The sequence below is a fragment of the Anopheles coustani genome, chromosome 2 (assembly GCF_943734705.1).
Source record: "Anopheles coustani chromosome 2, idAnoCousDA_361_x.2, whole genome shotgun sequence".
Classification (NCBI taxonomy): domain Eukaryota; kingdom Metazoa; phylum Arthropoda; class Insecta; order Diptera; family Culicidae; genus Anopheles; species Anopheles coustani.
The window spans coordinates 38882001-38909880 of NC_071289.1; the positions used below are offsets into that span (position 1 = coordinate 38882001).

The 27880-nt window shown below is 48.6% G+C and overlaps 1 protein-coding gene across 1 annotated transcript in view; it reads left to right on the forward strand.

Annotated features, from left to right (window-relative positions):
- Positions 1 to 4419: 4419 nt before the first annotated feature.
- Positions 4420 to 27880, forward strand: part of LOC131266082 (uncharacterized) — a 127344-nt gene continuing 103883 nt past the window's right edge. Inside the window, exon 1 of the mRNA XM_058268435.1 lies at positions 4420 to 4453. Coding sequence (XP_058124418.1) covers positions 4420 to 4453 — 34 coding nt within the window. The remainder of the gene's footprint in view (positions 4454 to 27880) is intronic.

The window sequence follows — 27880 nt, forward strand, 5'->3', positions numbered from 1 at the left end:
AATCTCAGGGATGAAGTTATAAAAATCGAGTTTACGATAGAGTCGGCTCCATCCGGTCGAACGTCAAAACGAGTCAGCGCTGGCGGCTTAGACGGGCGGCCGACTGGGACGTAGACTTGGAAGGGTACTTTGCTTGCTGCTGGGAAGATAGCAAGAACTTTGCCCCTCCGAAGTCAGCTTCTTCCGTTTTACTCTCACTCGTATTACTTTTCATTGCCCCGGAACCTTTGCCTATACGACGGATGTTGTGATGAAATTACTCACCTCACTTTGCGGTTAGGTGGCCAAGGCCCTGTTCTGTGTTTATCGCCGTCGTCTGAGAAGCTGGGGAGTGTTCGGAAAAGGGCTTCCATAGTGTACCTAAAAAGGAAACATAATTAATTACTTGAAAGTGTTTGAAGTATGTTTTAAGTTGGACTTATGAGAATCGAAGGAAGTGACAACATACCCTGGAAGCTGGGAGTTGCTTTCCATCACGTTACGATGACATTTCGGTTCCTCGAACAAGGTTCGCTGCTTCGGTCCGTTCGGAGAAAATAAATCCCTTGAGTGATGAGGGCGCGCAACCTCTCGCCGCTCGTTTGTCACGGGGAAGCTGGGAAGGTGACGCCATCAGCCCGCTTCTGAACTGACGGGCACTGATTAATCCTGCGACCGCCGCTCGCCTTTGTGGCCAAGCTGGAAAAGAGACGACGAACCGCCGCCCGTGAGGAAGCGACGAACCCTTCCCTAGAAACGTTCTCTCGTACCGTGTGGAGAACTTTGAAATTCCACTCTTACTCAATATCGTCAACCTTTCATCACCGTGGCCACGGGGATATCGCCGGCTGGTTTGCGGTGAGATGTTTTGAAGGGAAGTTTTTCATCGGCATGGGGAGGAATTACGCTACCAGCGGCTACCTTGAGTGGTTTTGCTTTTCCCTCTTGGCCGGCCCGTTTTCCGACTCCATACAGGAAACTCCAAAGAGGAACCGATCGGATGAGGCTTGAAAGCAGAATTTAAATTGCTTCTCACTCCAACCCGTCGTCCCGACGATGGATCTCTGACGGTGCGAGGCTCTTCTCGGTTTCGATGAACTTGAAAAACACTCTTGCGGCCGAGTGCGCCGAAGGGTGGAAAAGGGGTTTGCGGTTTGTTCCCGCCGTTCGGTAGAATCGAGCGGAAAATAGCGAAATAATGCGCGCTTATGTAACGCCCGGACATTCGATATCCCTCCGGAGCAATAATGGGCCCGACCGTACATGGCGCGATCAACTTTCTCCGATCGCTCGATGTGGCTCATTACTTTTCTGCGTGTGCGCAAGAATGCCCGGTCAGTTAGAGAAGCTTCCGAAGTCGTTGTTCTTTCTCCTCAACAGCTCTTCTCCATGCTGAACGAAGCTTCACAACCGCTTGATTACTTATGCCAGCCGGGATGGTTCCGCTTCCCTCTATTTTCTGCACAACGGCGGAGGCAAGGCCATTGCCATCGCAAATGAACCTCCTCTTTCTACTCTTCATACCTTCCGCATTCTCGAAGACCGAGGAGCCATTGGAAAAGAATATCCAATCCACAACCAGCCACTACCACCTAATGATATTCACCTTCTTCCTCCTTGAAAATGGGCGCCTGTGAGAAGAAATTGTTAGGAAAACACCAACCCCTGTCGGTGTGTGTGTGTTTGCATGGGTTGGGGTGAGCATTTTTCGCGAACGAGAAACACGGCCAGGCCGGGTATGATGGTTGATCATGAAGAGTGACCTCCAGCAAACCAACTCCAGCCGACCTCTCGGGATTGCGGGTGAAGGAAGAGTTTCTCATGAATTAAAGTTTTATGAAAAATCACCGATATATCAAGCCGGGAAAAATACTCGGGGAATGGCAGGGGGAAAAAAAACAGGGATCCGGGGAGAAGGACCAAGAACAAGCAACTCCAATCGGAACTCCACCGCACCATGTGGCCATGTTCTCTCCCACAGCGCGCAAATTCATTGTGGTGGTGTTTCAGCATTGCTGTGATGCTGCCTTGTTTTTTGGTTTTTATTCTTTTCGCTCGCGTAAGCGCTGTGTGTTTGCTCTGTCGTTGTTTAATGCGGTTGGGTGTTTCAGCGGGTTTCTTTTTTGTTTTGCTGTTCACTACCTCCACCTCTTTGCGGGAGAAATGATCGCAAGCAGGTTGGTTTTTCTTTAAATATTCCACACCGCGCGGAGTGCCTTCGCCTTGCTTTGTGCACGCGGCACGAAGATAGTAAAAACCCAACCCCGGTGGCCTGTGGAGCTGCTGCTGGTGGTAGTGGTGGTGGTGGTATTTAAGTATGCAAAATTATGTTCCATTGTTTCCTAAGTACAACGCAGAAAAATGAAGACGCATCTCATATTTTGCGCTTCCCACTCCGGGTGCGCGATGGCGGGCATGTGGTCGAGGAATGGCCGCCGCTTAATGACGGGGTTTGCCTCGGTGCACCAACCAACGAGACATACACACACACACACACACACACACACACAAAGGGCAAGGGACCGGGAAAGTGTACTTTAAAGAATTGCAACCCAAACCAAACCTCTAGGATGCCCCGTTAGTTCGACGAAATGCCAAACCGCGGGAGCATTGGCGGCCCGAACCTCGAAAAGGCCCTCGTCACGAAATGTTGGTAATAATTATTCGCACCAAGGCACGTTCGTGAGGTCACCGTGAGGGGTGGGTGAGACGATGAGGCGCACTTCAAAATGGGATAATAGAATTTTTTCCTAAAACGCTGCCATGGCACTTGAGCGCGAGGAAGCCCATCGTCATTGGCATCGCTAATGTGCAGACCAAATTTGGATGATGGCAGCGCGGAGGGAGAGGGGGGGGGGGGGAGGAGGAGGAAGAGACAGAGATGATCCTTATGCGGGTTGATACAAGTCGGCTGTGTACCGTTGCGAACGACATGATTCACCATCACCACACAGTGGCTCAGTCGGAGGGGAAGTCCGGTCATTTAGAAATGTTCACACAGTTTTATTCTGTATTTAATAAAACTTAGCGTTGTTTACAAATTTTTAGATTAAATGTAACGGACCCCTTTTTTATGAAGCCATAACGATTCACTAACTGTTGACTCCTCGGTTTAAATATTCTGTAACTAACTTAATTCTAAGGTACCTTATTTCTACAATGGATAGCTCAATGTAGAAATACATCAACGATCATAATTGAAAACGATGAAACAACCTCACATGTTTTAATTTTGATTTGATATTGTTTCCATAACATAACTTTTTTCCTATTTTTTTAACAAGTTCAAATGTCTTTCTAACGGTTGTAAATATAAGATCAAAGCGAAAGAAAATATCTGAAAAAAATGACACCATTTCCCTTTGGACTTCTTTGAAAAACTTTATCTCCTGCATTCATAGATAAAAATGAATAATATTCAGAACATTCCTTTTCCAACGATTTTTCTTTCTTAAAGAAAGAAAGATTTCGAAACTTGGTTTTATGAAATGTCAAACCAAATGACCGGTTTCTGAGCCGCTGTGCACCGGGGGAAGCACTTTTTCAGCGTTGGTTTAAGTTCTTTGAAAATAGAACCCACCATCGACCACTTGACGGACACGCTATTTTTAACTCGATGATTCGACCCCGGTCCCGGTGGCTTCATACTTCGACGCGTAAGCAAGGGACGGACGGATGTGAGCGGAATACATTTCGGTATGCTCCTCGAGAGGAGCGCACGTCTTGAGGGCTTGCGTCTCCATAAATTTACAATACAATACGCCGTTGACCGTGGCTTCCAACGAGTGGCTTCCGACGGGCGGGCGCTGCTTTTTTGAAATGTCTCACAACCTCCGAGACCAAAAGGGTTCACGTGCGTGATGACACGACCCTAACGGAGCTCGAAAGGTGGCTGATTGGGTACCTGGACAGGGGGCACCTGGGTTTTGTCAACACAGCACCTGATGACACCCGGTCGCAGCGGACGCTTTTCCGTTTCGCGTTCTGTTCACGAGGAACGGCCAGAGTTAATGCAACACCCCGCTACCGGATGAGCACACACACACATAAATCGTCGCACATGTACGTGCCCAACCACCCGGTCCGGGCTGATGACAATAAGTGCATATTAATTAACAGGTAGCTGGGTAGGGTTTCCACTACTGTTCGGCTCGTTACCGGCCACCGTACGTGCATCGTTCATTACCATATTAGTGTCGATTTCCTCCGCAACGAGACGAGGAAAGCCTCGCTTCTTCCCAACGGGTAAATGTGTCTTTTTTTTTCTGGGCACCTCCTATTGCCTCGCAGTTGCAGGTGTGATGTCATCTATTCTTTTCTCGCCCCCTTCCCTGCCCGTTCGCTTATGCAACGGCCGGTTCGAAGATGCACCCACGATAACGGACTGTTACCTTACCTTCGTCACGTTTCTTACATCTCTCATTTTCTCCACTTTTTCAGATGCATGCGCTTAGAAAACATTCATCAATATTGGGTAAGTAGATTTTCCTTTTTTAACACATCGTTTTCAAACGCCATCGATCCGGGGGCTCCCTAGATTTGATCGCGGAGATTCTGCCGTTTGGCTCTTCTGCTTCCGTACGGTGATGAAGATGAAACAACTCCAGTTCGCGCAAAGATGCAAAGAAAAGCGGCGCTTGGGACGATCGTAGTTGCGATCGCGATCGCGCTCCACATCCATCCGCTTGGAGGAGATCGGGCGGAGGGAGAACTCCATTGTTCGTCTATTCGTTTGGCAACAAAAACAGAAAAATCAAACCCCGGAGCGGGTTGAACAACACAGGGCAAGGAAGTGAAGCGAACCTTTGCCCAAGGTGAACCAAGGCTGGAAAAGAACAGAATACACCGAATAATCGAATTATACAAACATCAGGCAGATGGTAATTTGGGGAACATTTGGTTTTTAGTTATGAAATCTTCTAATCTTCGTTTTGTTTCGATGTTGGAGAGCAGTGGAAACGCCAAGAAATAGAAGGGCACCAAAAGACCTGTTGGTTATGGGATTATGTACCGTTTATGTGCCAAGAATACCGAAAGTACAAATAAATTTAGCTCTTCAAAGCACGTGTCTTTGAAACCGCATAATGATACAAGGCTGTTAGAAATACAAATATAAAAAGAAATCTAATTATGTTCCAGCAATCACATGCTTGCACATGCGGTGCAATTGGAACTTTTAAATGCATAGCCAATTTACCTTTAAACGTGTTACATGTTTATGGGATATTGCTAATTTTGTGCATGTCGTTAAGTACCGCGGTGTACACTTTTTTTACTACTTTTAATTACGTTTAGTGGAAGAAACTTAAATTAAGTGTTTTCCAATAATGTTACATAAATAATATCGGTTACAAAAAAATAACTTCAAATAACAAAAAATAGAAATCACATTATGTTGTAAATGATTGACAGCATTTTATAACAAATTGTTTAAAAAATAGGGCTTCATTTGGGTTACTTGCAATTCGAGTTTGAATATTACAGTTTTTTTTTCAATTTTCCAGTACTAATTTGCAAAATGTAAACATATATGATCATTTAGCAATGAATATACTCAAGTATCTTAACTGTATCAGTTAAGGTTTGAGAATAAGGATTTGAAGGAAATATTAAAATAAGATATGCATTTAAGTATGCTTTGGCACTCGGTTTGAAGGTGTTCTTAGGGCAGTAGTTGCACATTTTACAAACACAAAACAAATGTATACCCTTACAAGTTGTAGCTGATGTGATTTGAGACAGTTTATGGCTCGTTCTTTGATCTTTTCGGTACTTGGCTCGCATTAAACCCGTTCCAAATGGCACCGGGTCAAGGAAGCGGAATGCCTCCAGGTTCTAGGCTTCTGAAACGTGCCGGCGTGCGCGCACGCGCGAGTTCACCGTTCGAGGGCGCAATGCCATACCGGTTGTGCTCTCGGTTGGCCACGCCATCATCTGCAATGATAAACTCATTCCCATTCGTCACACACGGGGAAGAGGGAGGGACGGGATCATCATCACGAAGGTGGCTCATGTCCGTCGACGGGCGTTGCATATCGCTCGCGTTGGCAAATGAACTTGTTAACGCAGTGCGCCGCGAAATTAAAGTTATAATCAGAGCAAAGGCATAGGCAAAGCGTGTCCGGGACAGCTTATGCTGCTCGCGAGGTGGTGATATTTCACTCACGCTTCTCCAATCATGCAATTTACTGCACTGCGGCTAGATCATGTGGCGCTGAGCGTGTATGTGTGTTTGAGTGTGTGATTGGAGCATGAAATCCAGCATATTACCACGCGATGGCGGTGATGCTGGAAGGGGTCCGTACCCGCCTGCTGGTAAATGTCCGCGGGAGGACATTTGAATACGCGGACCACAGCCTTAAACGGACCGACAAGCGTCCACCCAAGGCGGGGTGCTGTTTCGGGGTGGTAGCATAAAAGTGAAACTTTTGCCTGGGTGTGGTTCGTACATTTGCAGAGGTTCCCCGCCGTCCCTCGCCCTGGCCTTCCGTTCCCCACGCGGCGTGTTGAGTAAAGTGAAGCAAAGTAAAAGTAAGCGCACGAGAGGTTAAAAAGTCCCATACGACCTCGCACCTCGTTGCGGTCCGGCAGTCTGGGAGTTGAGTAATACCTCGTACCGCAGGGGGAATAAACGTTCAACGTTCCATGCTCCCGAGAGGGCAAAGAAAAACGCCGTTCTTCATCCCGCCAGCAAGAAAGGGATAAACGAAACGAGCGAAAGGAGATACAAATAATAAGAAACCTGATTAATTCCTCGACCCTGGTGACGGGAACGGGCAAGTTTTGTACATTTTTCCATTTTCCCCTCACCTCCTCGTGAGCCAAGGGGGAATAATTCGTCCGTTCCGGAGCCTTTCGCGCGCGGTGGAAAATCGTGACGGCGTGTTGAATTTCTTCGTCAGGGTTTTTTTTTTCGGTGGCCTGGTCCCGCTGTCCGGGTGACACGCCCGACACTCCCACCCCCTCCCACCTCGGAAGATCGTGCGGCAATGCAGGTTCGTGAGCACGGATTGCGATCTCCCATGGGGGGCCAACAAACGAAAAATACTTTTACTGCAAAAGAAAACAAACAATATAAGAACAAAAACTACCGAACTACAAAAAAACTGCAGCAACAAACTAAGGCAAAAGTCAGCAAAACAACAAAAAAAAAAAATACACCGAACAAAACGTGCTATTTGTTCGGCGACATGGGGTTCGTCGCTTACATTTTTGGACCGCTTTCGTTCTAACACGCTCCCGGGTGCAGGCGTTGAAGTCTTTTGTTTTCGCTCGAAGCCTGAGGTTCGTTGGGCTTCTCGTCGGGTTTCGGGTGTCCTCGTGGGGGTATTATTTACATACAACAAATTAGTTGGGTGTGGTTTGCGCGTGCGTGAGAGTTATGCAAAGGAACAAAATTGCAAACTGTAAGAAAAAAGATGAAAAAAAATGCATCGAAGAAAAGTGCAAAAAATAATCGAAAGGAAGTCGCCACATAGCAGGCGGTACAGAGACACTGGGACCTCTCTCGGGCCCGTTCTTTTTTCACTTCGGTGCAGTCAAAACAATCGCAAATCTACTCGATCAATGCAACCCACCGGGTATTCGCATTTCGGTTTTAAAACGAACCCGCAGAAACCGGTTAAAAACTTGGCTTGTTTCCTCGATCTCCGGCAGCCTAGCAGCGACCGATCTCTCCATAAAGGTTTACCGCTTACCGTTGCAGCGACTTGCACGAAGTAGGTGTAGCCCAAGGTTGTCGTTGCGAGCCGAGGTGTTTGTGTGTGGGTAAGTGTGTCTGGTTTATGATGGCGCCTTCCACGTTGGGGACGTTTGCTTTGCACGGACGGAACTGCAACCGAGTGCCCGGGGTGACTATGCGGAAAATAAAAACAGTACGGATTTGATATTTGAACCGACCCGATTTCACATGATCGCAGGCGTGCATCGGATTGACCGGACAGGCGGTGCACCTTCGACCACTCAATGCAATACTACTACACGAAAGAAACAAACATGGAGGAGCGCTGACTTGACCCGTTTTAGGTGTGTTTTTTTTCCAATTCATCCCTCGTGGCCACATGTGCGCCGGTGTGCGTTTAACTAATTTCCCATGGCTCCCACGTACCACGTACGTTAATCATCTAATAAAACCTCTCACTGCATTCTGGGTCGGGGCGGGGGCGTTTGAGTGCAGTTTTTAAAAGCACGAACCCGACGACGCCGCTGGTGAGTTTGCATATTACCTAATTGTGCACGGTTTGTCGTTACCTTGGGCTCGTTCCGAGCTTCGGAAGGCAGAGGAGCAGCTGTTTTAAAAACACCTTTTCACGATTGCCTTTTTCACAAAACGCCCTGCAGAGAAATGAACTACCAAAGAAAGCATTATTTTTTCATACTGTAGTTAAAAGCCCCCTCCCGAAAGCAAGCAATCTTTCCGGCGACCCCCACGGAAAGGACCCATTGTTTGACATAATTTGGCGATTGTCCGCGATCAGTTAAACGGTTGTTTGCTCTGCCGAGTGTGTTGTTGTTTTGAAAAGGCATCGCCATTCAACGGTAAACTGCAATAAAAAGCGATAGATCTAAGGGGGCGCGCGACCGCTAAGTAGAACGGGCGCGCACTCAAAGCCGTGCATGATTTGAATGTTTTATTTGGATGGCAACATCGGCCGATCGACAAACACACACACCGATGACGTACACCGCGTTGTGCGCCATCATGCCGGTTTCGGTAGAAAAGAGTTGCGTTCGCGATTATCGCAGCGCCGGCCGAATGATCTCACACTGTGGGGTTTTGCTTTGGTTCGGTGGTGGTTTTTCGGCATCGGCTGTGGTTTGCGGGGTCGGCCGATGTTTGTGTGTTGTATATTTATTTCCTCTCCCTCGATTCCATTTCGGCACCACGCAGGGGGTAAGGTAAGGTAAGATAATCTTCTCGGCGGTGCGCGAAAAAACAAAAATAAAAGGGGCGAGAAACCTAAAATCTCCACCGTCGGCGGAATGGACGGAACGCGAAACAACGGTGCTTTCGTGTGCGCACGTTTGGACTCAATTCCCGCCCGCTTCCAGAGTGAAACATTCCTCGACACCCGCTCTCTCTCTCTCTCTCCCTGTGGATGGTGGAAGGAAACGGACCGGTTCGGACATGGCGAACGACGCGACGAGCAGGCGGCGATTTGCTGACGAGGCGGGCTGATTTTGTATCTCAGACGAACGAGATGGTTGCATCATTGTGGGTTTTGAAGGGAAGTCAGTTTTCTTGCTGCTTTTGCCAGACTTCTGCAGATGTGCAGCATCGGATTGTGATCTTCTGCTGTAGCAGATGCGACCGATGCTTGTTTCGTGGTGTTTCGGTCGGGTTAGCTTGCGCGGAAGACAATCACTGGCATTACCATACCGTACGGGCAGGCAGGCGCATAAATTACAAGCTGCTTTTTTGGGCGCAGCGTCCTGTTTGAGGCCGTGAAAAATGTACCACCCACCCGAGCCATCCCCGCGAAGGAAGCGAACGAACGAAATGTCTTGATGCGGCATTTAAGTCTCTTCTGTCTCCGCGGCAACACACATGTGTTGGCAACATTAATTAAACATTCACAGCTCGACGCATCCGCACCAGCTTCTAGCCCGGTGTGTGTGTGCGTGCGTGCGTGCAGAAACACAAACATGGCAGATCACCAACCGAACCAACTGAACAAACACACACAGGCTCGAAGGTCTCGGCGCGGCTTTACGTAATCGTCAAAGTCCACACACACGGGATTGGGTTGCTGGTGACGAACGCAAATGCCGCGGCCTCTGCTGGCGTCATCGGACGTTGTTCGGCTGGACGCACAATCCCACCACCGCCCGGCGCAGATGGTGGAAAATGTGGCAAAATAACGGGATTTTCCGGGAATTCGGACCGGGTTCGGTAATCCAGCCGATAAGCCGGTGGTGAAATGCCCATCCGGCGGCGGTATCAGGTCGCCGAATCGTCGGGAATGCCTGGAAATGGGGGATGTTTACCGCGTGCTCAAAATGGGAACGACCACGGAACGGCGCAAAGGAAGGAAGGGTACGAGAAGTTCGCGAGAAGTTTATCGACTTTTGTCCCCCTTTTGGCACGAGGAATGCTCGTTGTCACCTGGCTCGATCGATCACTGCACAGGCGATTTGACTCCACTCGACGTCGCCATCATCGAAATCGGCGTCACGGGATGAGATTGAGGCGGCGAACCGAGCGAGCGAACGAACGTGCAAGACGCCAGGGGGCGAAGGTGTTTCCTGTTTCCTCTACCGGTTGTCGTAAAGTAAAGAAGAAAAATAAAGTGCGCGGGAAAAAACGCTTCACGCAAGAATAGAATAGCGGGAAGAGGAAAAACCCAATGATGGCCGCCAGCCAAACCGCGCGGGTTGTGGGTTCAATCAAACACCATCACTACCACCACAGACTACAACAACGACAACAACGGGTTGGCAAGGCAAATCGGAAATAGCTCCGGAGTAATTTCCTGTTGTCGTTTGTGGCAACGCATTGCGCTTGGTTGGGCGGGGTTGGGGAGGGGTTCGCAGGGATAAACGTTTATGACAGCCTATAAGCGCTTTCCACAACGATGAGCCGGCGGTGTTGTTAAATTACATCCAGTACCAACCTCATTACTTGAGCAAATATTGTTTCATCAAAAATGGTGTCTCACAAAACCACAAAATTCTAGTCGAGGCTCAAATCAGGGGAACGTGAGGTAAATCCGTTTGAGAGGCAATATGCTTACTTTCATGCATGACACGAGCGTAAATGTGTATATGTTACACGAAAACTAAGTTTCAAAATAAAACTGTGTTTTGTATAAACATTACAGAAACATTAAATTTATAAGCCGACATTCTTTAAGTTTCCGGTCAGTTTGAACCATACTTGGTGCAGATATAGAACATAAAAAAGGCTACTAAACAACATTTAGTAGACTAAAATAATACATCATAAATCTTCCATAAAATGAAACCAATTATAAGTGGAAATATACAAAAACAATATTTGCGAAAGAGTTGCATTAGTACTTTAGCACTATTTAGTAGAAACCAAACTGACAACGTCATAGTTTGTTAAAAGTTTCTCTAAGTGTCTTCGATATAAATAGTAATATACGGAAAACCGAAACCGAAATATTATATCGCCGCTTAGACTTGGTCCTTAGAACAAATTAAAAAAAACAAAACATCTATAATGATTTGGTTTTGCTTGTTGAGATCTTGAAGCACTCCAACCAAAAAGTTTAATTTATCTTCCACTATCTTCTTATGCATGATGTGAAGCTACTTGTTTAAAATATTCTTCACATGGAGCAAAGAGGAATTATTTTCAGGTTTTTTGCGTACACAGTTAGTTTCATTTGAAATCACTTAAAAACGGTGTAAAATTACTCCACGTTACCCTACACTGCCTTGTAAAACAATTTAAGAAGCGAAAAATGATGAACCCGCTTGCTGGTCAGTTGTCGTTTGCAAAGCAAAATGAAACAACTCGGCGTAAAACATAACGACAGCACCTTCCGCGCAAGTGCAGCGACAAACGGACATACGAAACATGATAATTATGAAGCGGCTCACCTCTCCGTTCGCAGAACTGTCCGCAGCATGTCATCATCACGTCGTCCGGCCGGGGCCAGGCAGACAACAATTGTCGTCGTTTCGATATTTTGTTCCGATCGTCCTTTTTTTGTTATTTGTCCTCGAGTGTGTGTGTGTGTTGATTGTGTTGCTTTGTTTCTCTCTCTCTTATGTTCCTCCTGTCGATCTTCCGTGTTCCTCGGCACATCCGGCATCTGGGGTGCGGCTATGGAAAGAAAGCCTCCGGGTCGTTGAATCCGATCGATGTTCGTCAAAGTCTGCAAAGAATGCGGTGTGGTGTGGTGTGGTTTTTTATTCCTCCTGTTTGTTTTTTCGAACACTCTCCGATGACAACCTCGACGGAGACGGTTCGCCAACTCATCATTTCGACGGCGGTGATGGCTTAAGTGCCCGCACATTTCCTCGGGAAGTTCTTCCGAATCAATTGACGGGGGGTTGAACGATCTGTCGATTCTGCATGATGATCGTTAGGAAAATCCTAACGTTCTTCAAATGCAACGCACAGCGGAACGCACCGGGGATGACTCGACGGAAAACAACCGAAGATCAAACTCATCGTTGTCGTTGCCCGTGGAAGTGGAAAAGTAAATTATTCGAATTTCCCCCCTACTCATTACCTCCAACTACGGGGTTTTCCGTTGAAACACTCCAGTACTAGAGGTTTGAAGCGAGCGACAACGAGCAGCCAACTGCATAATCGCCCTCGGGTTTCGATAAGTGATCACTAGAATCAATAACGATGGCACGGCGGTGCATACACCCTTTGGGAGGACTTAATAAGCTCTTATTGGCGCGCGATGGCTTCCGAAAAGTCTACTGACCTTAACCCCCTTCGTCGTTGTTTCACCCCGTCGGTCCAGGAGTTCCTCCTTTCCGTTCCGCCGAGTGGGGCAGAGTAAAGCAGGCAGCAGCTGGCCGGCCCGCGGGGCGAAGGTGTTAAATTGCTTTAATTAATGGCTGCACACGATTGCATCCACTTAAACGCTCTATGCAAACAACCTCATAACATGCCGCAAACCGACCGACTCCCGCCGTCACACTAAATCATGCCGGGAGTCGGAAGCCTTCAGCTGGACCTAGAGAGAGGGTTGGTATTGGAGGTGATGGTGGCGGTGGTGGAAGCAAAATCTGACCACTTGTGCTGGCCTCTTCGGTTCCTCGATCGGTTCGCGGGTTTTCGGCGTTTTCTTCCTCCGCACGTTCCTCCGAGGCGAAGTTGGTGGTTGGGATTTTCCAACACCGTCTCCGTCTCCGGCTCCGTTCGTCCTGGGGATACCAGAGCGCGGTTCCTCGCGAGGTTCCTCGCGTGGTTCCTCGCGCGGTAATTGTGAACCCCCTTTTCTGGCGGTCGGTACACCGCCTTTACCAGATTCTGTTAACTGATAAGGAAAATGAAATTCTCGCTTCGTTTAAATCATTTATTTATAAGAGATCCATCGGGCGAGATAAGGCGTCGGAAACTGGCGGGAAGGTGAAGGTGGGCACGGCGGGGAGAATAGATTGCGATTGCGCGGCCTGCCGAAGAATGTGTGTGTGTGTGTTGTTTAGGGAGTTGCTCGAAGAACGTCGAAGAATTTCGAGTGCAACCCTTGAAGCCGGGCGAAACCAGCTGCTCCAAAGGAGGCGATCGAAGGCTCAGGAAACAATCACGCGCGGAAAACAGAACACTGCGGGAACGGCGAGAACTTATTTCTGGCCCCTGCCTAGTTCTGAGATCCTCTTACCCGACCCGAAGTCTGTGCGCGGAGCGATCAAGGCATCCGCAAAGGCAAAGGAAGCAAATATTTATAAACACATATAATTTTAATAGACCTCAGTGGTCCGCAGACAGGTCGATCCTAGATACCGGATGAGGTGACCGTTGGAGGAGGGGTGGTGCAGGGATGCAGAAACAAGAGAATGCGAAAGATAGCGAACACAGGTCTTACGGCCTGGTCTTGGGCCGCCTGTTCGCGCGAGGATCAACGTGAAGGCTCTGATAGAGATTGTTCTGATCCAATATGAATAAACATATGTTTGGCTATACATTAAACATGAGCTTGATGATTCGAGATGGATGAGCACGCAGCAAAAGCAGCGGCAGCAACGGCAGCATCGGTATCACTTTACCTCCACCACTCGAACCGATCGTCATCCGTCTTCTTATCGCCATCACTTACGCAGAAAAGCGAAAGAAGAAGGTGATCGCGATCGGGCGGAGAGAACACGTACGGGAGGATGATGATCGTGCACGACACGTCCCATACACACACACACCTATGGTGGATGCAAACCGTCTCGATCGTGTGTCCGCGAGAGGGATTCGCGAAAAACGCGTGCCTGCTAGGGCAGAAGGTAAACGAACGACCTTCTCGTATCCTTAAGCCATTATCAGGCCGTCGTGGTCGTGCGTTTTATGCTCCTCGCCTCGGATTCTGGAACCCCCCCCCTGGTGGCGTAATAGCCGAATGGCACGCGGCCTCGGTCCGCCTGCCCGGCGAGGGGGAGGGGTTGTGAGAAAATTAGCATTCATATTTCCTACGAGCCGCCGTCTAACTGTTCTTGCATCCTCTAGGCACGGCCGGCCACTCTAATGCTCGCCCTGCCCGGGAATCAAGTTTGGTTGTTTCTGCCTTTCTTGATAGAACCGGCCACCTCGGCCAACCTTGGACGGCCGTATCCGTAGGCCGTGGCGTAGGAATCTAGTTTTGCCATGTTAGATTCCAGTCCGGGTCCGCTAAAACTGCAGTTAGCTTCAGTATCATTTTGCGCCCGCACGCTTCCATCCGAACACCCGTTCGTACTCTTGTGTTGAGGGCCTCCGGGATGGATTGATGGCCTTTTGACGTTCAATTCGATACATCTTGTCAGAATCAGAAATTTTAAGAACACAGCTTTTAAAGAAGCTTTGGACAAAAGGAAGTTTTTTTTCGATTAGATAATGTCCTTTTAAAAATATTCGTTTCGTTTCAGCATTATTTGTTAACTTATCTGTTCGTAAAATTTATTCCCAATATCATGATGAATTAGTTGGATTGTTCTTTATCTTGCCCAACAATGAAATGTTTCAAATATGTTTTCAAGAAGGATCTATTATCTTGTGTTTAATCAATTCTGTTAACGATTGCTTTCTATATATTATTTTTCTCTTTGCAATACTTCGTTTTTCAAGTGAAAAACTGCGTAAAATCTTGTTATTTTGCTATCTAATTCTGTTAGATTTGTTGCGTTACTCCAATACAGTTTGTTTGTTTATTAGCGGTTCTATTTAACTGTTTTTCAAAATTATGTAAACAGTTGCTTTTACAAAATGTTTGTTTTTATTTTTAATTTATCTATTTCCTAGCTCCACTCTAACGTTAATACAAAATACTCAATCCTTTGAGTTTGATTGCATGCATTGTTGTTTTTATTGACGAATGCTTTCTTTAGGCATTTAGAAACATACTACCGTTCACTCTCTGCATAGCACGAGAAAAGTTGTGCATTTTTGCGCCTAAATCATTGGTCCTTGTATGGAAAAAAAACCCGCTAAGGGGAATCTTCAACCCTTCATGAGTGCCCTCCACCAACCGTCGATCGGTGGTTGAATGGCGGAATTTTGAGTTCGGAAATAGCCTATCGTGTAGTGTCACTTTTATGGGTATTTTAAAGCTCAAAATTCACCTTGCGCTGGGTTTTCTGCACGTTCCCCGCTTGAAAGGGTAGCGAGTGTCGGCGGAAAACACGAGCCAAACGTCACCCAAGCCGGAGATGGTGCCATTCGCAAAGGGCGGAACGGCAGGACGCAACACGGGGTGAACGGGGTAGTAATTACGGCTGCCTGTAACTGATTTACAGCCGCAATTAAAACGATCTTAAAACAAGCAACATTCTGCGCCGTGTGCCGGCCCGCGGATGGATGCACACGCTATATACAGTGCAGTGCGCATTCGTCGCGCTGGGTGTGAGACGAGGAATCGAATGACAAGCAAACGGCAGGTTCGTCGCCGTGGTCGTCGTTGTCGCCAACGTCTTCGTCGTTCCCGGCTCTTCTGGAACAATCGGGTGCGAAGGGTCCTCGGGGAGCGGAAACGAGGCCATTGTAGCCTGTCAGTGCCCGTGTAACCTGAGGTGGGTTTTAGACCCGCTGGGTAGAAGTTTGTGCATATTGTTTTAGTGTTTTTTCCCCATTCTCGGCTCTTGTTATTTCACCAGTTTGTTCCCATTTCCTTTACATCAACGCAAACATTACGGGAGGGCTGCATAGGAGTTCCTTTATTCCTGCAAAAAACCCACACCCCGTTCCCGGAGTGCCCTGCATTCAGACAATTAGTGTTGATTTTATGTTTCAATGTCTGTTTTTTTCTCTCTACTGTCGCCTGTCCTTCCCGCGTTTGTTACACTTGCCGTGAAGGCATCGCATCCACTTGCCACGGAAGGGCGCATGCCTGCTTCTTGAAACATGAAAACCTCGCCCGACCGAGTCATATTAATTTGAACCTGCCCTGGAGGAGGGTGTCGAGCAGTGAGCTTCGATTCAACATCCTCCCCGCCTTGCGCAACCCTGCGCGACATCGTCTCCATCGTTTGTCGGATTTAATAAATTTGCATTAACCTTTCATTGTCGCATTGCTTGTTAATATGTTGGCTCGGCTTGTGTAACATGGTTATAGCATAAGAGCGATCCGATGTTCTACCGGTCGCTCGGGTGATCCCCTCGCTCACCACTGTCCACATAAACACGATGGATTGTCCTGTTGGAGAAGGGGGAATACTATGCTATCCATGACGGAGCGAATAATTGCTACATAAATTTTATGCACGTATTTAAATGAGACGGCTTCTCTTGTGCCACGTATCTTCCTTTACACGACCGATCATTCTAGCATTAAACATCGGATTGTATCGGATGGCGTTTACCAGTTATTAAATCGGGAAACCATTTCCGCTCCTAACATGCAATGGTACATGGGCAATAAAATAACCTTTACCGCCAGGTTGAAGACTGTTTATAACAAACGATGCCATTGATATGGTGGTCTGTAGATGGAGTATAATTTACCATGCCATGCTGCAATAAAACATGAGGTAGGAAATGAAGTATTTGCTTTGTTGACCCAATAAAGCATTGCATAAGAAGAACGTTTAGGGGTACGCTATTCAGCATCGCACGGTGTTCCGATCGACACCCGGTTTTGGGTCATGTTTTATAATGAAGATGCTCGCTACTTTATCTCAAGTTCACATGCTGAACAGGAGCCCTACTTTTTGTTTGCCTCGGACAAAGATATGCGCTCTCATATCCACTCGGAGTGAAGCGTGCTGGTGCATCGGGAAGCACGGTTTAAACACAATGGATCATCCCAAACGGCTCGGGGAATGTGTAGTGTGGTAACGAACGAGGCAAGTCTCTTCTACCCTCCAGGAGATGGGCCCGATATTCCGCCACGGGACCCTACGCCACTGCCGATCCCGTTAGAATTTGCTCGTACCTAAACTAAAAATAAAGAGAGAGGGCAACGAAAACGTTAAGAAGTATAAAAAAACGAAACATAAGCCTACAAATCTAGCACAAATCCGCGCCCCATTCCGACGCAACTAGTCCGGACGTGTGCTTCTACGCCCTTTGCTTCACGGGGTGGGTGGAGGGGATGTGCGAGGGGGTTTTTACACCGATCGACCGCAAGCAGCAGCAGCAGCTCGTTCCACGGTATCAGTGGGAACGATCGCTCACAGACCCCGTTCCGGCAAAGGGGTGGCCAACTCCGGTGGAGGTTGAGATGCTGCAGCAGACCAAGCACAGACCCCCTTAAGCCGGCCCTAGACACAAATTGAAATAAAAGCACACGCAGACAGACGACGGGAGCGAGGAGAACAAAACAAAAACGAGTAAAAGAAACGAGAACGAAACATTAAAAACCGTCAGACAAATCGAAGCGAAATTATATAAATTAGTTCACCCTATTCTAGGGGGCAGCGGCACTCAAACACTCCTCCTCAGGCCGAAGCGAGCCCTTCCCTTCGTGTTGGTTCAAGATCACGATCGGACCACGGCGGAAATCGGACCACGGATGGCATCGGCAAAGCCCGCCGAGATGATCACGTCATTCGGTTGTTTTGTATTGTAATCATTATGTTACTCGCGGGTCATCGCTTCACCCGCTGCACTCCTGACGGCGCACGCCATTGCTCTAGTCGTGAAGTTAATCTTCCTTTTTGCAAGAAGTGCAAAACAAAACTGAACTAACGGAAGGGGTCCGTGAGGGTGGGGGAACATTTTTGACGGCCTTTTAACTTAAGTGCATCTTCAGTTTGTTAGAAAAACGGTATTCTCAACCATTTCTGAGTTCTGGGGTTATTTTCTTCTAGATTAGGGAAGAAGCGCCTGGGACAATCCAACCAGATACGGTGATACAAAAAGCATGCTAGAATGACAAACGGGTGCACGAGGCTATCGGCGGTAACTAGTTGGGCCCTTGCGACGACCTTTACGTGATCGTAAGACTGATCCTACAAAACGCGAAAACCGTTCCATACCGACGCTGCTGACCCAAGCATCCGTCCGTGCAGCGGTAGAGCACTGGAAGATGGATCAATTTTTCTTCTCCCACCCTCCCATACACCTCATAAACCGTAGGGTTCACTTCCTGGTTCACAGGCAAACGACGGGGCGATCGCGATCCGGGCACGCTCAGAATCTGCTCCGTCATTTGCTTCTGGTCGTGTGGCCTTCTTCGTCGCAATGGTTGTTCTTCTGTACCTCAGTTCGCTATTTTGCACATTGTCCTCTTCGGCTTGGCACCGCACCCGGCGAGATGGTCCAGTTTCACCTGGAACACCGATGGTACAACACCGTTACGACGACCGGCACCGTCCGTCGAGTTCCAAATTGGAGTCTTCTCCTCTGCCGTGGCAAGCAACGAACCCTTTTTCGTGACAAATTGATTTGATCGTAGTCCGCCCCTTCGCTTCGTCGGAGGGGGGGCTTTCAGGCAGAGACAATTCTTTCAACTCATCGCTGCAATGACTATCATCTTGCTGAAGTGGGCGAATCAAGCTGCAAAGGAAGTACAGGAGAATGTGTTGTGTAAGGCGTGTTGTATTGCTCTTAGTTCCGGCGTGCTATTCCTTACCCGTTGGATGCTGCAGGACGCGGGATTTGCATTACTCGGGATTCTCGTGAGTTCGGTTGATAAACAAAAATTACAACTAACCACTCGGGACGTGCCGCGAGTAGTCACATCTTCGGCGTGGTGAAACGTAACGCTACCCTTTTACGGAGCGTCCGCTTCTCTCATGGAGCAGGCGGAAGAGTTGGAGGAGTTCAGGGACTACGTGGAAGTTCGCGATGGCTAGCAAGGGTTTGATCTAATCTAAAAATGATGAAGTTCCAAGAGCAGCACCGAGCGGAGAGAGCGAGAGAAGAAAGAGAGAGATAAAGATTCCCATACATCATGCCCAGGGCTGCTCCCCGAACTGCGTTCCGCTGCTCACCCCTTGGATTAACGGGTTCGGTGCATCTTCCTTCGGATCGGATGCCGAGATTGGGGATGCAGGACGCCGCGGTTGGCCCAAAGATGGACCAACCTCGCCAGCACGACGGCGGTGAAAACGAAACATACGGCCGGCGACGACAAAGCGGCCACCGATGTCGGAGGGGGGAGGGACAGTGACCTCTTGGCTCGAGGCATTTCCTGCGACTTTGGCTTCGCGAAAGACGGGAAGACTACATCGATTACCTTCCGATGATATTATGATGATGTTTTTGTCCCAAGCGAGAAACCGGAGGCGCAACGAGAATAGAACAGCGAAGGGTGGGTTAGAACGGCAGCGACACCCGGGAAGAACCGGGTGCAGCTCGGTGCAACGGGTTTCGCGGACCGAAACGAAGCGGCATTGTGATGTTGTTGTGTAACCGGGAGTTACACGACGATGGCGACGGAGCGGTGGGCAACGCAAGATATGATGCAATAAGTGTAATCATAACTACTTGCACCCTTGCCTTCGCCCCTTAGCGCCCTCGGGTGGAAGACCTGACTGGCAGAAAGTTAAAAGGGTTTAACGGGGCTAAAGAAAAAAAAGGCAAGAACTCAAGCACCCAGCGCCGATACTGGGACGCTTCTTTATCGATCTTGAGAGAACGCGCAGCGAGAGGTAGAAAATTACTGTCCGTCGGCAGGGACACTGAACCCAATGGTAGCCGGCGAAGCCGGAACGTGCACTGTCATCAGTGTATTGGCTCGCTGAAGGATTGAAGGCCGGTCCGGACTGGAGCAGGGACTATAGGTTCGTCTAACCTGTTCGCTTGGTGGAACTCGGAAGAACGAGAACCCTGACGACGACAAGACGCAGAGCTCGGGAATGCTCAAAGCATATCGATTGAGCTGTCCACTTTGAAGTGTAACGAACACGCGTGTATTCGCGTGTCGGGTTGTCTCAAGTGAGACACTTCACACCCTTGGGAAGCCGGTTCAACGACCGGGTGTTTGTGGTTTTTAGGGTAATTTGGAGATCTCCAGCAGAACGGAACGGTGATTGTTTTTTTGTTTCTCACTCTTTTCGGTTATGGTCTTCCCAAAAGAACCGTTCTGTCAATCGTGTGGACTCCAGGGAACCTGTGGCCGTTGCAATCAAACCGAAACGACTTCCAATGGCATGTGATGCCTTCATTCCAAGCGCAAACGATTGGAGATCATGTTACTGATGATCATTCCGGCTATACTAATGATGACCATGATCATGATCATTGCCACGACGACGCTTTTGTTTGCTCTCCATAGCGAGGCGAGCGGGGTAAAACAACCAATCGTCGATGGGGATCATAATCAAAACTGACGGAGAAACGGACGAAAACCCAAACTCCAAAATCAGATACCGCGAAAGGTGAACATGGACCGTAACATCAATGGCCATAAGACGTCCGAACTCGTGCGAGAACGAGACACATATACACACATTTGGTCTTCCAGAAAGTAGGGCCCCCGGGTAAGCAATGGCAATAAATAACGAAACAAAAGATCCAAGACCGGGTGGGAAGAGGTCCATCGGGCGGGACCGTTCAAGAAACGCACACCGCACACAGAACAATCTGTAACGGGATTGTGTAAGAAATGGTTGACTTTTCATGCATTCGACCTCAAAACTCCCGTTTCGTCAGAAATCTCAGGATTCAGCCGGTGAACTTTGTCGCGATGCTGCGGCAAAGCGGAATGCTCGTTTTAGAGGTAACGCATGTTTGACAGATCGGCATAGATACACTCGCACACACACACATTCACCGATACGGTGAAGCTGTTCGAGAACGTCGGATAAAAGATTGATAAGCATCAAGGTCGGTTGATGTCACTCGTATGAAGCACTGTTGGAAGTTCGACCAGCTATCCTTTCTGTAGAATTTCTAGCCGACAACAGTCAAACTGTCGACCGATCTTCCAGAACCCAATTTATTACGTCTACCCGTCGGGCTAGTCGTTATTCTTTGCCTTATCCTCCCAATACCCGAGCACGGTTGGTCTTTACGGATAAAACACGAGTAAATTAATCTGTCATCTTTTTTTATAGCGCGCGACGTTGACTTCTGTTCCCCGGGAGACACTAATTCTCCGAACATCCAAAGTGCCCATCCACTTTATCAAACAGCAGACAGGGCAGGGGCGCTTTGGAGTTGAATTTTTATGTTGTTCCTCTTCGAATAGAGTTGCATGTTTTTGTGTCTGGATGGATGGACGGATGGATAGATAGACTCCGCAGCAAAAGAGCTCAGCTTCTGGAGACCCTTGGCACCAGAAACATGACATCGATCCCGATTAGCACGGCTCGTCGATATTTGCGAAGAGTCTAGTCCAGTTCGTGGCGCGAGATTCCGCAGCCCTTTGCCAGGTTCCCTTAGTCGATAGAGCTGTCCACACATTGCTGCCGCTGCTAACGATAATGGCCGCACGTCGATGGTACTCGCTGCGTTGTCTCGGCGCTGAATTCCGACGCGAGTAGAATTAATGAAGAGTTTAAGACAAAACTCTCCGCGAACGGTGCGACAGCCGAACGTCAACTTCATCGTCGCCCGGCCTTGGCTATCAATTATCTGGAACGTACGCTGAGGTCCACAACACCGCGCTCAAACTTAAACACATCCATCCAAGCGCGTGCGTCGCTGGCCAGCGGAAAGAATCAATAATCTGGTCCTGGGGTCCGGTGGTATTTGCTGAAGCCTGACATTCTGCCTGTTTGTTGTGCTTTATTTCTGTCCTTCGTCCATCTGCGAAAATCCTCCTAGTCCGCGAGCACCTTCACCAACCCAGCCCTGCCACGCCAGCCTTCACGGACATCCTGGTCGTAGAAGTTGATCCATTCTAAAGTCTCTGCCGGCTGCAGTTCGGCACTAGAACCTGACGGACTCGCAGAACGCCCACGGTCGTCGCCGAAGGTCGCCTTAATAGGATACGATCGGAGCCAATCGACCGTGAATCATTGCAGCACTTATCACCCACTCAGTCGGCTTGATCATTAGCACACGCCTTCGGTTACCTTCCACGGCGGACCGAACCGAACGGAGTGGATCCCGTATTGAGGCAAGTTGTCTGCAGTTGTCGGTTAAACAAACGACGGCGCGACGCCGGACAAACACACAAGCGGATAGCTTTTCACACCTTATCCCTTCGGGGTGCGGCAACGTTCTAGCGTCTAGAAGGAACAACCCGGGAAGCACACAAACGGGATGCACATCCCCTGCCGGAGCTCACTCGGAGCTACCACCGAGGGTCGAGAAATATGATCCAATTTTAGGATGCGTGAAATGGGATGTGATTTATGTTCACTCATTTTCCCGGTCGGCTACCAAACCCCGTGGCGAAGGACGCACCCGGGGCGACGGTAGCCGCTACACAGCTTACGGTCGCAACAGGTACCCCATGCCCATCAGGCAGGTACGTGGAACGAAGACCCGATGGAAATGTGATCCTCACTCCAGGATCATCCACTCGTTACAGATATCGCCCGTGACGGAAACTCTGACCCGAGGTGTTTCGATTTACAGACCTTGAAGGATCATGAGGATGAGCTTACAAACAAACAAACAAACAAACAAACAAATGATGGAGAGTGTAAAACATTCAGCCACTTAACCTTAAGTTTCTGATGCTTTTACGACGCCACGTTTTCCTTGAACGGTGAGGTGAAGTGTCAAACGGGTGGTTATTTATCACCAACCGGTTTCTACGTGGACGGCATTGCAATTCATCGGTTTTGGCCGATCTTTACCTGTGTCTTGGACTTTTCAACACGTGATTCAAGTGATTAATTTGATTTTTTTCAAAGGGGTAGATATTTTACACACTATTAGAACATCCGTCACATCGAACGCCAAAACCTTGGGAGTACGAGAAATACTTTGAAATCGACCCTGAAACTAACGCCAAACCCACAGTTTACGATCGCACGCTCCGTAACCGGGGTGAAGGAGTTTCGAAAAATCCATTCGTTAAGGTTTTACTACCCCCTCCGGGAAGAATCGTAATGCTGATCAGTGTCTCAATGAAGCCCGGGCATAAATCACGCTATGCAAAACGGCCAACAACGGGAACGGCACAGAACACTCAGCGCCATTTCACCTGCCGCCCCTGAAAGATTCGTCGATTCGTGGTAGGAATTAGTTGCCTTCCACATTTTGCCACCCGTTTGATTCCAAAGACCCCGCCATAAATTCTGTCGTCACTAACGATCGCTTATCGATCGTAAAATGCGATGAGTCGGCTTTGTTCTGCAGGAACAAATCACGGGAGAGGGAAAGACATTGCTTTAAGTCCCTCACTTGAGCCACCGGATCGGGGAAAAAAGTAGCTCATTATACGATCGTAACGAATCGGTACCGTAACGGTTAGGAGTTCTGAAGGTAAGCGGTAGGAAAGTCGGTAGAAATACAGTAAGCCGAGCCTCGCCTATAGGCAGAGGGAGCGTATTATCCGGCGTGACTGACGGGATCACCCAGGATAAGCGCCTTCGCGCCGATCGTAATTGGTCGTACCGGTAAGAAGCGATGAATTCATTTTTAATAATAAATTAAATGAATTGGTAATTAATTGCCACCGGGTTCGGCAACGAGTGCGCATGCCGGTCGCGTCTCGATCTCTTATTCGATCGGCGATACAGCAGGTACAATGCTGCTGCAAGTTTGCCACCCTTGAAAAGAAACTCGATCCCTTGGACTCCCGGGAGGCCCGGAGTTCGGAAGGCAAGCTCAGTCAGAAAAAAAGGCGAGCAGAGCAGAGTCCACCACACGTCCCGGGAACGGCAACGGCAACGGTGGTGGAGAGGTTCAAGTTTTTATTGCAATTTTATTTCTGTCACGAGTATGTACGACAGCGAACATTCGCCCATCCGTGAGCCGTCAGTGAGCCGGGGACCTCCCGAGACATGGCCGAGCAGCCTTTTACAGCCACGCCAAGTCTCGGAGCGGAGGGATCTGTGCACCGTCTGGGGCTCTGTTTGTTTGTCAAGTAGATTACCATAAAACGGGCCTATCGTTTGTTAGGAGATTTCATTAGAATTCTTCATGCCTCTCCGGTTTTCCGTGTAGAACATGTCTTGCGGCTTTCCTCGATTTCTCCCGGGGCGGCCAGCAGCTATCCCGGCGAGAAGGTTAATGATCTTACGACTTCTAATCAGCTCGTACGGTGCCCCGACCGTTGGTTGGTAGGCGAGATACGGGGTAAATTTACGACCCCTCTCTCCCGCTAATGGAACGAAATGAAGCCATTTCGAGGTTCTAATCTTTTGAGAACTTCCCCCCCCTGGGCGAGCACTTTGGCACTCACCGAATCGGCGCAAATGGTCGCTTGGATGATGAAAAATAGCGAAGAATTATTCATTCCGACTAATTGGCGAAGATGCAACGCGACGGGTCTTTGTGCCATGTGCCGAAGATCAATCACGTCTCTTGTCGTCTACCGCGAACCGACGGAGCATATGAACCGCATTCATCAAAGTGGTATGTCCTCAAAAGGCAAACCCCCGTCGCGGTCATAACTGGGCAACAGTTGGTCCAACTTTGACGAAAGGTTGACACAAACCAACCCCTGCTCCAGAAAAAAGGCGAGAAAAAGTCCTTTTCCGGAGCAAAGCATGGACCAACAACGCATGGATACACAAATCAAGAAACCCGCCTCGATCATACAAGGACGCACTGCGACGACACACGTCAAACAGACGCCCGAACCCCGGCCCCGAGCTGAAAACTTGTCCCGCCCGGGTATTGGAGACGATGTTCGTGCGCGATTAACATGGCAGAAAATTGTAAGCATACCATGCTGCCACTGATAATGGCGGCGAGCAGTTTTGCTGCCGGTATTTTTATGTAGTGACGAGTTGGTGCGTCTCGTCGCTTAAAACACGGGCGGGGAGGACCTCTGAGTCTGGGGCCGATTCGTGCGACGTCGAGGCGTTATTTATGTGTATCAAACGCATTGTAATAGTGCAATCCATCAACACGGGTTTTAACGCATTCTGTGACAATTAAAATTCTTACATTAAGGATTAATGTCAAAAGTACGTGCTAGGATCGTGTGCCGGTCGATGGCAAGGATATAATGGAGAAATTCCTTCCAGGACGTTGTATCCAACTGTGCAATGTGGAAGCTCGAAGGCAGATGGGATGTTGCTGAACGCTCATTTAAATAAATGAAACACGTGTGATTGATGTTGATTTTACATTATTGCACACTTAGTGTGTTCAACAAATCTCTATCACACTATTACTTTAGTTCTTTTTCCTATCACACTATTACGTTAGTTCTCTTTACTAGACAAGAATTCGTTGACAAATCATAATGTTTGTCTAGTTTGCATAGTGAAACCTACTAACATTTTACAAGATATTAGTTTTTTATTTGGGAAAATCGAGAAGTTAAGAAAGTCAAATTCTCTAGGAGTAATTGAATTTAATGTTAGCACTAAAATCTTCGCTGACGATGATGAAGAAGCTTGCGAACAAATATTTAAACAACAAAGTCTCTTTCTGAATTCTATTTAGTTAAAGCTGAATACGGTAAGCGTACTCAAATTAATTGAACAGTTTCCAGTATTTGAAGCCCTTTTTGAGAATAAATAAGAACATCAAGTAGAAATAAGTACGAAGAATGAAGATCTCACTGATTTATGGAATGCAGCAAATGAGAAATAAGACTGTTTTGGTTTGCGAGTTTGAACCTCCATGTTGGGCCGAGCCTCCCTGCTTAGTCTAGAACTCCCGGTAGCGCTGGGAATCTAGAAATGGAGCTTTTCCATCCTTTTTCCAGTGCGATGGGAATTGGAACCCTCCCGGAGGGCATCGTAACTCCCGATATCTCGAAAGCAGCGCGCACTCCCGCGATCGGGGCGTAATGAACGAAAAGGCAACCGTGGGTCCATGATTGCATTTTGCGTGCCGTGAACCCCTTCCAGTCCGAACCCAGCCACCATCCCCCGCAGGAAAAGCGGGATGGAAAAGTTGCACATTTAATGAATTATGGCCCTTTTTATCAACGCCTACCACCGGGTTGCGGGTGCGATTCGGGCGAGGGAACGGCGGTAAGTTTGGACTCGGCGGTGAAATGGGTGTAGTACTCGTTAATTGTGCGACCGTGGTGTGGCCATTCTATTTTCCTCTTCCATTCCTACGTCCAGTGTCGCTGATTTGGGTGGTACAGCTTTCGTTCTCTTCCGCCACTGGAACAACGAGTTGTGTTGGATATTTTTCGAGTGTGTATGTGTGTGTGTGTGTGTGTGTGTGTGTGTAATCAGCATCCGATGAAATGTACGGAACGTCTATAGGCGCGTACAAAATTTATGGTCCCCGTGCCGAAGGGGCCAAAATGACACCAGCCCCGTTTTTAATGAACCACCACCTCGGTTCAACTCGGTTTCCCGGCGAAACCCTTCGGGAGCTCATTTCTTGCACCTACTGTGTACCAACACTTTTCTCTTTTTCACCTTTCCACCGTGTCTGTTTTCCGGCGGGAAGAATTGTCCCCGGCGCAGTGCATGGCACCAACGGAAACGGCCCTGATATCCAGAAACGGATGCTGTACATGTTCATGTAGTGTTTTTCTTTCGTTCCCTTAGTTTGCTCAGGTTAATTCTCCCTCTTTTCGCTCCCCGCGCCAATGGCATGCCATTCCGCGGGGCCGCACGGTGGATCCGTTTCGAGGCGGAATTGAATCAGTCTTCCACCCCTTCGTTGCAGTCCAGTTTTGGCCACCGCGGTCGGGGAGGCGCAATAAATTGCCAGCAGCCTGCAAACGTACACGATCGCCACCGCCACCGATCGGTTTTGGTTGTGGATGAATTTTACACGGTTAATTTAATTCCATCACCATCATGACCGGGCGGGGTTGGTGGCGTACAGCAAGGCATTCCTTCCAGCATCGGCCATTGTACTCCAGCTCTCCCTGATGGAAAGCCAACCCACCCCCCCGAGCCCCTCACTGGCAGCACATTCCGGGACCGGGTGTGCGAACGTGCGCAGCTTCCCATACCGAACCAGATACCGGATCGCTCGCCGATCGAGGACTTTGCCAATAAATCTTCGCACCAAATGTTTACCGTGCGTGGTCCGTGTGATGATGCGTTGTCCAAGCAATTGATGTGCTCTCGTTCTGCATCGGAATGTTCGTCCGCCCGAGACGGTACCGATCGAGCATAATTGAATGCGTTCCGTTCCGATTATTGGCAATATTGGTCGACGTCGAGCGACGGTCGACGGTTGTAATTAAGGCGAGCAGTCATAAATCATGTCCTGTCCTTTCTATATTTATTCACGCGTCCCCATCCGGGCTGCTTCTAGGAATAGGGTGGTTACCTTTCCGTTTCGGTGCACTCCCTGACCCCGGACGCGGCATGTTTGGATTGTATGCTAATAGGATTTTTATCCTTTCCCTCGCCGCACACGTGTAAGCGCGTGTGATCTCGGTTGCTGTGTGTGCGACGATCGTGCACTTCCATGTGCAATGCTGCACTTTTTCCGTCCCCCGGCGAAGCGACGTTTGATAGTGTCTACCCAACCGTCGCGCGTCCTGGTCGTCCGATGGCGTTAAAACGCCCTCCCGAGCACCGGAGGATGCGCCAGTACCGGAAATAATATAGTTACAGGCTTTTGGTCGGCCAACGGCGAACGATCGCCGTCATAAATCAGTGATCGATTTCTGTGCTAACAAGCGAGGGGAATTCATTGTTTCTGCCGTCATAAATATTGATTCCCGCTTTCTAAGCCGACACACGGCGGTATCGCGGATCGGTTCGATGTTGGCCGCCAAGAGCCCGACCGATTCGACCGGCGGTACATTATCTCGCGATCCTCTTCACGTGAGGCAAATTTGTATTT